We start from the raw sequence: 15,154 nt of genomic DNA on the forward strand, positions 1-15,154 counted from the left end.
AGCTGGTCGGCCTAAATAGCTTAGTCAGTTTGATCAATAAATATTGACTTAGGGTTAGGATGAGAAATAAGACACTGCACCTTGGAACTGGAAGACAGAGTCAACTTCCTCCTTTTTCTGTCCAAAAGGAGACTGGTTCCAAAACATTTGTCCTTAAGGACCTCTGCAGTGCCTGACAGATAATTCATTATGCATGTATGAATGTACCTGTCCCCCTCTGCAGGGAGGAATAAATGTATGACTGGACAAAGCTTAGATGCTTTTTTCTGTGATTTTTTTTTAACCATCTGCTCTGTGTCATGTTGTCCCTGAAGTCATGGTTACCCACTCCTAAATTATTCAGCATTGCCCAGAGAATGGCTCTGTAGTTGAATATGCTCTCTGCAGTACAGCCTCCCTTTTCTTCCAGTGTATGCATATTTCCATGCAATAGATGTTATTAGAAAACTGCACTGTCTTTATCCTGTTATTTTGAGCAGGGAAACAGTGATATGAATTTAAAAACACAGGAAAGAATCTGTACTGCAAATCAGAATTTTTAAAATTCATAGGATCACTAACTTTTCAAAAGCTGTACTGCTCTGAATGCCGTTCTCTAGCCCATCATTATTCTCCTTTGAGCAGAATGACTTTCCATCTGCTTAGAAACAGTTCTTTGTGAAAATAATGACAGAAGAATAAATACTGTCTCTCCTACCCTGACTTTGTTACTTTACAGGACACCCTTACAGGACTCACATTCTGTTGGGAGTGCAACAATACACACATTTCGGTATGCATAGATCATTAAATTGTAGCAGTGCCAGCAGTAAAGCAAAACTTGCCAAGATGCCCTGTTCCTCTTAATTAAGCTTGATTTATATGTGCCTGTTGACTTAAGATGCAGTTAGTGTCCACTGCTGAGATGATGCAGTACCCTGAGTAACTTTTTATTGATTACGCTTATGCAAGCTTGTGCTTTTGCAAGAATACAGAAATGAAGCTCAAAGAAAATAAAGAAGTACATCAGGTTGTTTCCATGGAATACTGTTAATCTATTCATAGCAGCTTTGAAGTATGAAGTTAAAACTTACCTTCTGCTCTACTCCCTTGAAACAGATGAGTGCTATGATTAACTCCCCTTTTGCTTAAAAAATAGAAGTGGATAGAATGTCAAAATACACTTCGCTGGTGAGATGAACCTACTTTGTCATAACGAGTTACACCAATATTGGTGACCTGAAATGTGTACATTACTCAGGTCATTGTGGGAGCAGTATCTACTTCCCCTTGTTGCCATGCTCCTCTGTGTAAAGGCAGCTTGTCTAGAATACTGTGGGCATTGCAGAAATAACTAACTAGTATTCCTTCTGAGGAAATTACTATTATTCCTTTCCCTCCCAAAATTCTTTTGCATGCTCTGTCTACCACCTGAAACTGTCTCCCAGTTTTGGGTAGGGCTGCATCAGGAAACAAATTTGGCCATTGGATTTCTCACGTTCCTCCTCTGGAAAACCTGCAATCCTGGACTTGTTTACTGAACAGAAAAAAGAAATTAATCTCCTGTAGCAACACCATTAGCAGCTTTTAGCCTGCAGTATGGCTACCTTAAACCTCTTACCTAATTTCTCACTAACTATTGGAAAAGCAATTCCATCTCCCCCTGCTCATAGTACACAAGGCTGCTGGCTTTTCCCAGCACACATAAACCTTCTGGTTTTACCACAGACTCTCTTAATGGACTTCCAAAAGGCAGTGCAACTTTCCCTCCAACTTCCTATCCATGGTACTCTACCTCTAAAACTGGAGAAGGACATTCTACTTCCATTGTTACCTTTTCTCTCTCTCTCCCCTCAGTGCATTCTACCAGGATTAGATGCGTTCAGAAATCTGTTCAAGCTGATGCTGCACTACACCTCATGAACTGCAAAGCAGCATAAGACAACTGGTGCTGCTAGATCCTGGTAAGAGGTATGAATGAGGCTTAAGTTTAATTAATTAAAAATTAACTGCAGCTCTTACTCATTCCAACTCTCTTGCATTAACCAATGAAGGATAGCCAGTTACATTCAATTAATGCCTTCTAAAATTTTTATTTGTTCTACTAGAGATAACAGTCCAGAGGTTTTCACAAACATGTAGTTCTGGCTGGTGAGAAAACATTTTGAAGTTGTTTACTTACACAGCATAGAAGAGATTGCAGCTTTAATTATCTTACTGCCCCAAACTTTTGAAGTTAGAAATTAGATAAATTCAGTCTCAGATAAATTCAGTCTCTACAGTTAAAATTTTTATATGCTCTTTACATTCTTACAACTCTCACTTACTGGTGGATTTTTAATTCAATAGGGAAGAGTACTCTCCCCCTGAGAAGGCTTCAGTCTGTACAAGTGTTTCTATAGACTAGGCTTGATGGGTTCTTTTCAAGTACACTTAACTACTAAACTACCTGTGGTACAATATATGTGACCTTAAATTGTAGAGTTAAGGCACCAAATACAAGATAAAACAACATCCAAAATAAGAGATATGCTTTAGAACTGCACATCTCCACACACTACTTTTGGACATTCAGCTCCTCATAAACGTCAAGGTAAACAATGTTGTCTGAATGTTTCATGCAATCTCAGGAACTGGAGAAAAAAACCCACTTTACTGAATTTAAACCTTACGTCTGATGAACTTTACTCTTACCTAACTCACAGTAAAGCACTGCCTTACCTACACAGCATCAGACAGGTCTGGCAGGAAGAGCCCCATTTCTCCTAGGAAACCCCAGAGAGGAGTAGACAGAGGAACAGGCAGATGTGTCCTACTTGTGCTTTTGTATTACCTCACATATCAGTTAGAAACAACAAGTGAATCAGTCCCATTTCTATGAGCAGAAAAAGGAAGCACCAGAATACCTGGACATAAATAGGTATGGATTCAGATGACACAAATAAAGCTAAGGAGACATAACTCTGGGGTTAAGTAGTAAAACAGTTTAGTGATGAAAATTCTTTTAATGCCAAATACTTAACCACTAACTTAAATGGTTTATGTTCAAAAGAAAGTGCATGTGAAACTGCTGCCGTGGTCCATAGGCACAGGACTTCAGTGCTGGGTTTCTCTGGTGAAGTGCTCTAAAATGACTTGGGCAGAATTTCTACTTCCAGTGGAATGAAACCAACGAGCCGTTAGACAAGCTGTCTCCTGTACGAAGACAGTGGATTCAGCTGCACTGTCTCTTTGCTTTGCTTTAAACAAGTCAATAAAATATCTCATTTTTCACTGGGTTATTCAGCAGGAAGCCCAAGAGGGCCTGTGTGCTGAACATTTGAGCTGAGTTACTGTATTTTGAGACAGAACAGCCATTCCTAACAGAGCTCCTCAGTGTGCACAGCACAGAGCTCATTTTCATTCTTTTGATGCCAGAGAGGGGAGGTCTTAGCTTCATGACTGAGAACAACAATCTGAATTTCAAGTATACACATCTCATCATGTATCCAAAGGAATCCACAGCAGCAGAGCTCCTGTGCTGTTTCCCAGAGCCACCGGAAATAGGAGCTGTTTTTGTAAGCTGCTTTGTGACTTGGAACTCAGTGAGGCTGAGACATAGTTTTCCCTTCATTAAGTAACAGGCAACTGTCTTAGAGAGAATTTAGCTAAAGGCAAGAAGTTCTAATACAAAGTGAGCATATCTTGGCACACCAAGCACAAGAGGCAGAAGGAAACTTGTAATTTTGTCTGAGTAAAGACTGAAATACTGTCTTGTTGTTTATACCGATCTGGAGGGATGTTCAGCAATCCCACCTCTAGACTGGCTCAGAAGTACAGATGCATAATTACAAATGAAGCAAGGAACTTTATTTCAGGGAGTTGGTGGCAGAAAAGGCAGGGACTGCCAGGCTCACTCTCCAAGGGACATTCCCGGGACTGGATCAGAGATGGTATGTTAAAGCTGCTCACATTTATTGCTGTCTTGGAGATAAAGAAGTGACAAGGGAATGATGTCCCATAGCTGAACAGCCAACAAACAGGAGATTTTTTTCCTAGACTACTTGAAAAATCTTCGTGCCCCTCCTCCTGCATTTTCTACATCCTAATAATCTGAGGAACTTGTTATCAGGGAAATTATTCTCAATAGCTCAATGAAAGCAAAAGCCTCAAATAATTTTAGATTTGTGCACTTTTCCCCAATTAAGTTCTTTCAGGGGCTTGAGGGTACAGTCTTTTATTAAGACACACTTTAAATCTTTTTTTCCTACCAGAAGGCAAGTGTTCTCAAAGAAAAAATCCTTGTCTCCAGAGATCAGAGATACTGGAGCAGTTTTCAGATCTTTGTTAATGAGTAGAAATAGTCTTCTGGCATATGAATAAGTTGAAATATTTGTAGGAAAACTAGTTTCTCTGAAGTGCTTCACAGTCTGATTAAAAGTTTTTAAGAATTTAGACACTTATATGTAACAATTTCATAATTTGAGAGAATCAGTTACTTACTGGGATACTAGAAGATGATCAGAAAAGGCAGGGCAGGAGGACAGAATTCACAGAAGCAAAGGTATTAGCAGTGAAAGTCGTGGCAGCAGCATTTACAGCACATTAAGTGAGGAGCCATGACAATTGCCGAATCATCTAATTAGCTCACACTGGCTACACGACAGCAAATTAGACAGATTAGGAACCACCTACCCAGGTACTAAATTGCCTTTGTGAGGGTTGGATTATGCACTGTGTCCAACAGAAATTGCTTGGGCAACCAAGGCCTCGTATTACACATTCCCTTCAGGAGCATAGGCTGGCCTCCCTCCATCCAACTGGCATAATGCCCAGGAATAAGGTCACGGTGTTCCAACTCCTGAATATGTGCTTAAGGAAGACAGCAAGCACTGGCAGAGAGAGAACACGATGGCAGGAAGCACCATATATCATGCTTTGAGCTAGCCAAGCCCTCCAAACCAGCCTGGTTACTCTAAACCCTTCTCTAGATAGAGCATGCCTGGAGGAGTCTCATGTGGCTGGCAAAATAGGACTGAAGCAGACCCCTAAAGCTCACAGATGTTATTCCAAAGTCAATGGTAATGCCATTCATTTCCAGTATAGAGAACACATTAAACAGGTCAATTCTTTATTGTAAATCTCTGGCTTTTAATCGTTTAAGTGCCAGACACCATCTCCCAAAATACACATGATCATCTGGTTAGCTAAAACTAGCATTAAGGTGGGTAGTGTATAGGCACAGACTTTCCCATGTCTCCTATTTATAGATGTACTAATTGAAAGGAACTTTTTCAGAATTCTTTCCATGAACCAGAAATTCAAACTGTAAAATACCATTTCTACTTCACAGAAAAGATACTACAGAATTGGTAACGCTACTGGCAGCTGCACAGAGCATACAGAACCAGGTTTACATGTTTGGCTCTTGGGTACATGCAGAAATACAAAGCTCAGCCGTAACACAGACCTCCAACCTCACAGAAAAGGCAATTCAGACCAAGCTCCTGTGAGGAGGCTTTTAAAAGGAAATCTACAAGTATTATGCAGAAGAAATGAGTTTCTAGTTCTGCCTTAGCAAAACAGTGCTTGTCACAACATTGATGAAGCAGATGTTACCCAAATTACTCATCAGATAATAGCCTGATACTAGGCTAAAACCTACTGATAGAATTGGCTGCTCTCTCAAACACCAGTACATCAGGCACTTCAGAGCCTACTCTGTGACCCTTCAATACATGGGGCTATTTTGCTCAAGTTCCACATCAATGAGAGGGGTTCCCAGGCAATTTTGTACCTTAGGGTCTTACCTCTGATTCCAAGTGGCTGCAGAACCCAGGATTTAGGAGTCTTAAGTACGGAAAATGGTTCTCTTGTACTGAAAAGGGAAGCAGTAAAGGCAAGGGGCCATCTCACACATAAGTACTGCAATGCTATACTGCATTACAAACAGCAGGGTATTAGACAAATCTAGACAAAAAAGATCCAACGAAGTTGAGAATTTAAAAAAAACAGCAGGAGAGTGGAAAGCTTAGGATTTTAAGAGTTAAAAGAGCGATGACAGAAAAATACCGAAATTCACAGTTAAAGCAATTCTGATGGAAAGAAATACAGATGGATTAAGCTGCCAAGCACAGTCCACAAAGAAGCAGATCAAATGAGAGTCAGCAAGATGTTTATTAGCAGTCCTTGATGTGGACAGCGCTTGTCAGGCTGACAGCAGTTAAGCTTAAGAAAGGAATATTCAGGAGAAGTTCATTATAATGCACCTTAATGCATATAAAATCCGATCTGAAGGAGCAGAGCAGCCTGCTGCTCCAGGATCAGCACTGCTGGGCCTGCCAGGCTCAAAAAAGGACTGAACTGTAGGTGAGCTGCAGATCCAGCCCTGAGTTTGCACCTTGAAGATAACAGCAGATGGAAACCTGCCCCCTGAACAGCAAGGACGTTCTGATTGCTCATCAGTTGTCCTGCAAATATCATGGAAGGATTATGTGCTTCCAGGGCCAGCCCCTGGAACAGTTCCTCAGTTCATTTCCCAGGGGCAAGTTCCTGCTCACAGGAGCAAAGCTGACACTATTGAACAACTCTTTTTCTCTTACTAGCCTATGAATTATATCCAGAAGTATCCTAAAGAATGGATAACCTATACATGCAGTTACTTAGTGAATTTGATGATTCAATATTCAAATCAAATATGGTTTATATTTGCTGTTAATATTTTGATGCAGACCTTGGGCTTGATACACCACTACATATTCTGTACCAAGTGGTTTTCTGCTTGACACCAGTGTCAACTGTTACCAGTTAGGGGTTGTTCATGTTTTCATCTCTGAATTGAGACCCTAAAATGCTAATATATCATCATCAGCTTGCTCCCTTTTGCTTTTTTGTTTTTTAACTATTTTTATATAAAAAGAGTTGTTTCCAGCAACTTCAAGTACTGCAAGTACTGCACTTCTGGAGTACTGTACTATGCAATTTTGCATAACGCAAGGTTTAAAAGATAAATAAAAAAATAGTATTTTAAAACTACACATATCATGTGCACCAATAGGTCATAATCCAAACCCATTTTAATCTAAGTAAAATATCGTTAAAACATTTACTACAGAACTGAAAACAATTATTTATGGATGGCTGTATCCTAATTTCCAGCTGTAGAAAACCACAGCTAAGCAAATGATTCACGCAGAGATAAATCCCTGCCTGCCTGCCCTCCTGTCCTGCACTGCACCCACAGGAGGGAAGCAAACCTGGCTGCTTCCTGAATTAATTTGGCCTATTGTAATTTGATCTCTGCAGATTTTAACTGCAATATCATCAAAGTTGTTCATTCCTCATTTGGAGTTTAGCTTTAATAGTTATGGGAAATAATTTCTCTCGTTATTAGTGTCACCCATCCCACATAGCCAGAACCAAGGTGTGGCATTCAGAGCAGGCCATGGCCTGGCTTTGGTACCTACCCAAGTGTATCCACAGGGATGCAAGGAATGCAGTGCCTGACACAGCAGTTATCAGCTTAGCTTTTTATGCTACACAGATGAAAAATATTTGAAGGAGAACAGTCTGTTGATAAAACCAAACAATTTCTTAAGTGTTAAGTAATATTTTCTTTTTTAACTGAAACTGGAGTATTTGAATTGGCCTTGAGAAATACAAAGTTGGGATTCAGACCTCTTTAAACACTTGAGTTAACAAGACATAATAAAAACGTGCCATATACAAGATTGTCACAGGTATATGAGATTTTTAGAAAAAAAGCAATAAAAATATTCTTTAAGCTGAAAATAAAATCTCTTACCTTTTATATCACGATCTCAGCTTACAGTCACTACATTTCTGCTTATTTTATACAAGTGCATATGGCTATGAAGGTCCGGAGAGAATGAGAATAAAGTGGAATTAACCTGCTGAAAACTGCTTAGAAGTCTTAAGCTGCAACATATAGATGTTCCAATACCATTTAAAAAAACATTCACCTTTCAGTTATTGCTGATTGACAATCTCAAAATATCAACATACAAATATTCAAGAGGGAAAAAACTCAGTAAATTTAGAGCAGCAAAGTTTTTTGAGCTGGATATTTCCCAAATACTGTGTTTTCTTATCATTTGGTGATGATTTTAAGAGACACAAAAGCAATCCACTTGATTTTCAAGTTCAGGCCTACCATTTTTGTGCCTCATATCAATGATGTGGGGGAGAGAGAGAGAGAATACATCATTCAGTTACATTTTGGAAAAAATATGATATTTTTGTTTCTTCTGCCATTTTGCTACATTTCATGTCTGCTGACATGCACAATGGTACAAAGCACTGCTGCTTCAGAAGTGACCATTGCACGGCTCTGTAGCAACTTTTATAGGAAACATGCAAATACAGCATAGTATTAAAATTCTGAAGGACTTCAATAGTGAAAGTAAAGGCAGATTTCACTGCTTGAAGCAGCACTCGACCCGGGTTGTGCCTTGGTTTGGTGTTTGGATTTCCCCCCTCAACACACCAGTCCTTCCCCTTCTAGTGTAAAGAAATAACCAGGAGTATATACACATCTATTGCTATGTACCCAAAGAGAGGACTGTGGCTTGGACTAAGTATTGCTTTTCATTACATGGAGCAAAGTTCAAGAAGTGAGAAAAACTCTTTAAAAAAAAAAAAAAAGGAAAAAAGCTCAGATTCCATGTCTGAAGTTGAGAAACCTCAAAACGAGCCACGTTTTTCTTGCTTTTAAGACATGTACAAAATGCCATTTGGAGCCACACAACCTGATGGTTCTAGAAGTCAGAGAAGAAATCTTGAGGGCCCAAGTGAATAATAAAAGGTGCGATGCTGAGAGGCTGGCAATAGGGACTGTCAATGAAAAAACCACCTACAGTGGGAGAAGAGCAGAGAAGCAAAAACCTCACGTTAATTTCTGAGACTGGCTGAAGCTAAAGCTTCATTTAAATTTCTCTGCTCTTTCAGCTGCAAGTGGAATTTTCATTGTAAAATGGGCACTTTGAATTCTTTGAAGGTATTGAAACATCTAACACTTCCAAGGTTACCACTTTCTAAACAAAGAACTGACAGCTCATTCATATTTTCAGTAAAGCAGAGAAATGTAAAATATGCAGCAAGGGGGCAAGTTTACAATGTGGTTAGTAACTCCCAACAAATGACAAAAAATAAAAAATGACTTCTATAAATCATCTGAAATGACTGCCATCATGTTGGAAAAGAGCATAGCGCCCTTCTTGTCTTTGAAATAAGAACAAGTTTTTGGCTTACAAATGTTCATTGAATAGAATTGGTTCACAGAATATTTTGTTTGGAATTTTACAAAGCTGGGGATTCAGGAAAAAAAAAGAAAACTACAAACAGTTGCCAATCAGGGGAACTCCAAAAGAGGGGGAAAAAAAATGTGTGCGGAAGAAAGATTCCTTTAATGAATATTTGATTAACAAAAGTGGGCTCTGATCAGCCATGCTTTTTCTGCTCCGTGATGGCTTCCTTTCATCCATAGGCCAGCAAAACAGATCAGTGATTTCTGAGCACCTCTCAATTTGGCTCCATCCCTGGCCCCTGCTCTGTGTTCCATGGGTGACACCAGGCTCACCCTCCCGGGCAATCATCTACGTTTTATTAAAGTACCACCGACACCAAACGGAAGCGAGAGCTACGGCAGAAGGAGAACCATGGAAATGTAAACACATTCCTAAGCACAAACACTTAGCTTAAGAATAACAGCTGCAGTTAATTCCAGGGTAAGCAGCTTGTTCTATAAGCCACCCCTTATTCAGCTTTTCTAGTATTTCTCTCCCTCTAAGGGGGCTGTGGGGAGGAGGAACTTTATGTTGCTTTAAGCACTGGTCTTAAAACACCCTCAACGCAGATAAAGCTCCCCTTGCCTCAGCAGCAGAGTCTGTTAGAGAACAGGGGATAAAGGCAAATCTTTGGAAGAGCAGGAACTAAAGCCAGCCTATGGAAAAGCAATGGGTGAGGGCTGAGGAGAGAGTGCAACCAACAATGCTGCTTATTTGTGGGGTGATACCTTAATAAAGACCACTGGAATCCCTCATTAGAGCCCACAGCAGTCCACAATCCATGGAGACTCCAATCGTGGAGCTGGGGCCTGTCATGGAATTTCAGACAGGTGCACACACTCATCATCAAAAAGAGGACTCTGGGTTTGAGCACCAACTCTTAAAAAAGTACTGGCCTATGGCTGAAGTGTGTCACTTTTCACAGCAGCACTCAACAAGAACTGGGACAATTAAATAGCAAGTTTTCATGGGGACCTTGTTGCTGCTTTAGATTCTTATAAATGTAAGGGGGGAAAGGAGAACCTTTGGTTTAATATACAATTGACAACTAAAATGCTTTCTGTAGAAATGGTGGATGGAAAATCAAGGGTGGGCAGACAATCTTAAAAGTGAAGAAGGCCACAAGAACAAGTGGATTTTTTTTCTTTTTTTTTCTCTTTTTTTTTTTTTTGTAAAAACAGAAAAGAAAGGAAAATGTGTAGCTTTTGAGCTCTAAAGAACCTGATGTAACATTATTGTTGTCCTTTCTCTGGGCAATACGGGTGGAAGGTGTATCCCTGGAATTGCATCCTTCTGTGGGAACTTCCTCTGTTTAATACTTGTTTCACAGAATGCAGCCTTATACAGAGACAGACTAATTCCCTTTGTTTCATTTGTTTTTCAGCATTTTGTGTATGAGTGAAAAGTCTTCTTGGATAATTAAGACTGTGTCTAAAATCACAGTTACAATATGCTGATCTATAAGGAAACTCAGGTACTGATGCTTAACTATAAAAAATAAGATAAAACAATATTTTAACCCATATTTTACTAAGTTTATTACACACCATAGTATTTACAAAGTTAAATGTTAACTGTAAAATTTCTATCGTGTGGTTTGGGTTTTATTAAATTTTTATTTTTGTTTTTTAAATAACTATGCCCTGCATTTAATAACCCTACAGCAAATACAGGTCATTAACTGAGTCTGTGTGACTGCATTAGGAAACAGGCAGTACTCTTGTGTTACAACAAAACAGTTTATTTGTGATCAGTGTTTTATATTCTATACATCCTTCACAAATTTAATTTTACATAATCGGATACTTCATTTAAAACGTAAGATTTAAGCTTCTAGTTCTTCCCTATAACAGAAGGCTGGTATAAGTTATTTGAAAATGAGGTAACATTTCACAGAACATTTTTTTCAAGTTTTAGAGAACTAAATTTGCATTTTGTTAAAATCAAAAAGTAGGAAAAAGATGTTTCTTTACAAATGACTTTGCTCAAGTATGTGTTCAAAGAAAACAGGATAAAAAGGCTTTTTTTCTTCTAACATTCTGTACTGTACTGTGTTGTTCAATCAATAGGAATTAGCTTCTGCCATTTGCTAAAAGAATGAGTAGTGGGGAACAGGGTAAGTTGGGAATTTCATAACTGGTAACAGAACCATTCTCTTGGGTAAACCTACAGAGAGAAGAAAGGGAGAGGACTCCAAATAAGTTCAGCAATCCAAGAAAGTCAGATAAGAGCTTACAGTAGTGTTCTCATTAACCTTTTCCAGATCAGTCAGTCAATGTGATGTCAGGGTGCATAGTCCCATAAACAGTAACGCTTCACCACTTTGCACTATTCCAGACAGATGGTTATAGCTTAAAGTCTGCTTTATTTTTGTCCTGGTGTTTGATAAAATTAAAGGAAGTGATATTCTCAAAAGCAGAGTGTGTATTTGGACTTGAAGCTCTATTTCATAATCTTTATGGTAATTAATCTCTACTAGCTTGTTCTACGTTGAGGTAATTTCACAGGCCAGTTGCAATTGCAGATATTCTAGACAGGCACTGCTGTGCATAAAATACAACTCACAGGGAAACTGTTCAGCAGTTTTGATCAGCATCCAGGTAGGTCAGCCAAAAATCAAGCACCTACAGTAAATTCTGCATCTGCTTCCTTATTCTGCACTTCCTCTCCTGTGCTGAAGGAGCAAATCTGGAAACTTTGACATCTTCCTGATTGCATTATTATTTTAGAGTTCTTGTGGCCTCACAAACTTCTGCACAATTAAACGTTTGTTTGGTTTTTTAATCTTGCCTATTTAAATTCTAGTATTTAACCTATGTATCCATTTAGAAATCACAAAGCAGCAACAGCAGGTATTCCAGAGCACCAGATGATCAAAGTGAAGTTTCCCAACATGCAACAGCTTACAAAGGCAAAGAGACATGTTTACCTTACAGCCAAAAAGCATTATCCCAGAACTTTGCATCACAATCATAAGACATTAGGAACAGAAACTCTTTATGTGAAAAATGGGGGCATCCAATTCCACAATGCTTTGAAGTCAGTGATATGTCACATATACACAGCTAAGTGCTTAAGATCCAGCTCCCAAAATAGGCACAATGAGGGGAAAAAAAAAAAAAAAAGCACGAAACAGAAGGAATGAATGAAAAAGCAAGAAAAGCTTTAAGGAAACTTGGTAACAGTTGTATTCCTGCCTTCAGCAAGGAAAGGATTCCTCATATCACAGTATGTTATTGCTTGTAAAAACACAGACATGCAAATACCACTAATCCTAGTTACAGTCTGAGACTGTTGCTTGGAAAGAACCAAGGGGTTATTTTAAAAATCCATACCCCAAACTAAATTTCCTTTCATTTTTCCCTGAGAAAACATGTTGCTGTTCCTTGTGTCATGCACCACAAAGGACAACACTCCATGGGACAGCCCTGCTGCCAGCTGCCCTTCTGTCAGAGCATGGGGCCGATCAGCAGGTGTAAAACTGCAGAGGTTTGCTCCAATTCTGAGGGCAGAGTTCCACACTGAGCACAGCCTGTGGGCCCATTCTACCTCTCCTTTCAGTACAGAACTGGACCAGCTGGTCCCAGTCAGGCAAAGCAAACATTTTCCATAAAGCAGCAGCATTTTTGCCCTGTTAAAGCTCATAGCTCTAGCGAAATCATGTAATCAACATTTCAAAATATTTTTAACTTTTATAATGATATCAGAGGAGTTGGTATTGCCCAAGTTAGACAGATTTGGGAGGAAAGACTTACTACAAATGCTAAAAAGCAAAAGTTTCCCATATGAAAAACTCGAGGCCTTGAAACATGCCAGTCATTTGAGCAGCAGACTGTGACCAGTCCCTGCCACAGGAGAGGGACTGATCCTGGTGGGCTCACGTTGTGTGTGCCAGGACATATCACTGACTCCAAACTGCCCTGCTCCCATTGCCACATAAACCTCATTCAAAGTAACCAAAAGGGCCGGTTAGAGGAATGCATTGTTAGTCCAGTGTAAAACAAGCCAGTCGGGAGGGAGAAGCCGAGTTAAGAAAAACCCTTCCATCACAGCTCTCTGGTTATCAGCTCATTTTACAATCTCCACGAAACCAGTGCTTTGCCAGCCTAATATAACATGTTTCATAGTGAAAAGCATTGTGGCAAATGACTCTGTCCTGGCTGCCTCACAGACTGATTGCTACCAGTACTAACTACCCAAAACCCATCCTGGAGTCCCAAGCAGTGGTGTTTTAGCCTGCGGGGGTGGGGGATATTTGCCCATAGACTTCAAAGATTTGACAGCATTAAGGGAGCTTTGTCCACAAGTCCCTTACACTTGGGGACAAACATCTCACCAATGTTACTGTAATGCCATTTAGCTAAATCTGGGTCAGAGATGCTGAAATAGGCCCTTCGGTAGTCTTTGAATGGAGCACAGACTGGCTGTAAAAAGTAAAGGAACTACTTTGACTGGGTTCCAGTATGAAGGGAACAGGCAATTAGAACAAGCAGTCCTTCCACAGACCAGGCAAAGCAGAGGCAAAAAGCTACTCCAACCAAAAAAGAACCACAAGGTTATGGCATAAAAGTGGTGTTGTTGTCATGGTTTAAGAGCTTAAATCTCTTTGAATTTCTCCTTGGACCGTCACATTTGGACTGCCACAACAGTTTCTGCATAATTTCTACCGTGTTAATTACAGGGCTGTACGTACCGTAGGCTGGTGCCGCTGTGCTGTATCCATATGGTGCTCCATAGCCTGCAGGGGAAACAGAGGAGGGAGAGGGGTCATTCCCTGCACTGCCTGTCAGTGTTTGCACATCTGCACATGGGCACGGACCCTGTGCCTGAAGCAGGAGCACAGCAAAAACAAACTCACACCAATAAACACAAATATTGCTGAAAACACTGAAGTGTTCCTATGCGGTGGCCTGAAGAACAAGCTACCAGGGACTTTCTCAAGCCTCAGCATCAAAGAGTTAAAATTCCCTATTTCATTTCCTCAGCATTTTCCACCAAATCCCTCAAGTCTGCACTGTCAGAGCATGGAGTTGGCATGACACAGACATCCCATATTTGCTTATGTTCTTCTTAAAACACAAGTGCAGTCTATGCAGAGAACAGTCATTTTCCTAAATTTCCTTTTAAAAGAGGGGAATGCTGGATGCCTGTGGCAGATGCCACATCCCCCTCAGTAAAAGCTCCTGTGAATTCTGCTATCTTTGCTATTTCTAACAGACAGAGTTCCACAGAAGACATGTGAACACCTCCACACAAACAGATCATTTTTCCCCAGAGAGCAGAGTAACTCTGAAGTGAGAGAAAAAGCAACACAGGTAACAGCAGCATCGGTTTCTACATGTCAGTAGTTCATGGAGGCTTTACAGGGTTTTTTTTCTGGTGAGACTACTGGTGTCACTCCAAAAAACGAGATTTCTGAGAAGAATAGGGGATGGAGAGAAATAATCTATGAACGCCAAAGCAAATAAAAGCTTAACTACAGCGACTGGGAAATCAAACTTATTTCTGGAATAATTCCACACTGGCAAGAAGCATGCCCCTGGCAGGTTAAAGTGTCTCTTAAATGACTCCTCAGGCAGACAGACAGTTCCAAAAACAATGTTAACAGCCATTAAAAATGAATTACTAGGTTTTAATATTTAAAATGACATGACCATACAGGAACAATGAAGATGACATGCTGCCAATGGTGCCAGGCAGGAAGGCTCCCAAACAACAGGGCTTTGCTATTAGCACGTGTGAGCTGCTGGAGGGTGTAACTAGAGCTCATGCTGCAATCTAAAAACCGGAGCATGAGGACTAGAAGTGTTATTTTTTGGAAGCTACTACTGGATTTACTTTGACTAAGGCATCTTCAGCATCTCATTCTTACAAATCTCTGGTTGTTTTAG

At 40.0% G+C, this 15,154-nt stretch overlaps 1 protein-coding gene across 5 annotated transcripts in view; it reads right to left on the reverse strand.

Moving 5' to 3' along the window:
- Positions 1-10,838: 10,838 nt before the first annotated feature.
- The window catches only part of STRBP (spermatid perinuclear RNA binding protein), a 47,315-nt gene continuing 42,999 nt past the window's right edge, over positions 10,839-15,154 (reverse strand). For 4 of the 5 annotated variants that reach the window (XM_069032086.1, XM_069032087.1, XM_069032085.1 and 1 more), the window contains 2 exons: positions 13,957-14,001; positions 10,839-11,429 (listed from right to left, as the gene is read on the reverse strand). In XM_069032086.1, coding sequence (XP_068888187.1) covers positions 11,353-11,429; positions 13,957-14,001 — 122 coding nt within the window. In that variant the 3' untranslated portion in view covers positions 10,839-11,352. The other variant, XM_069032083.1, reaches the window with a different exon arrangement.

This window comes from Aphelocoma coerulescens, chromosome 17 (genome assembly GCF_041296385.1).
Source record: "Aphelocoma coerulescens isolate FSJ_1873_10779 chromosome 17, UR_Acoe_1.0, whole genome shotgun sequence".
NCBI lineage: Eukaryota > Metazoa > Chordata > Aves > Passeriformes > Corvidae > Aphelocoma > Aphelocoma coerulescens.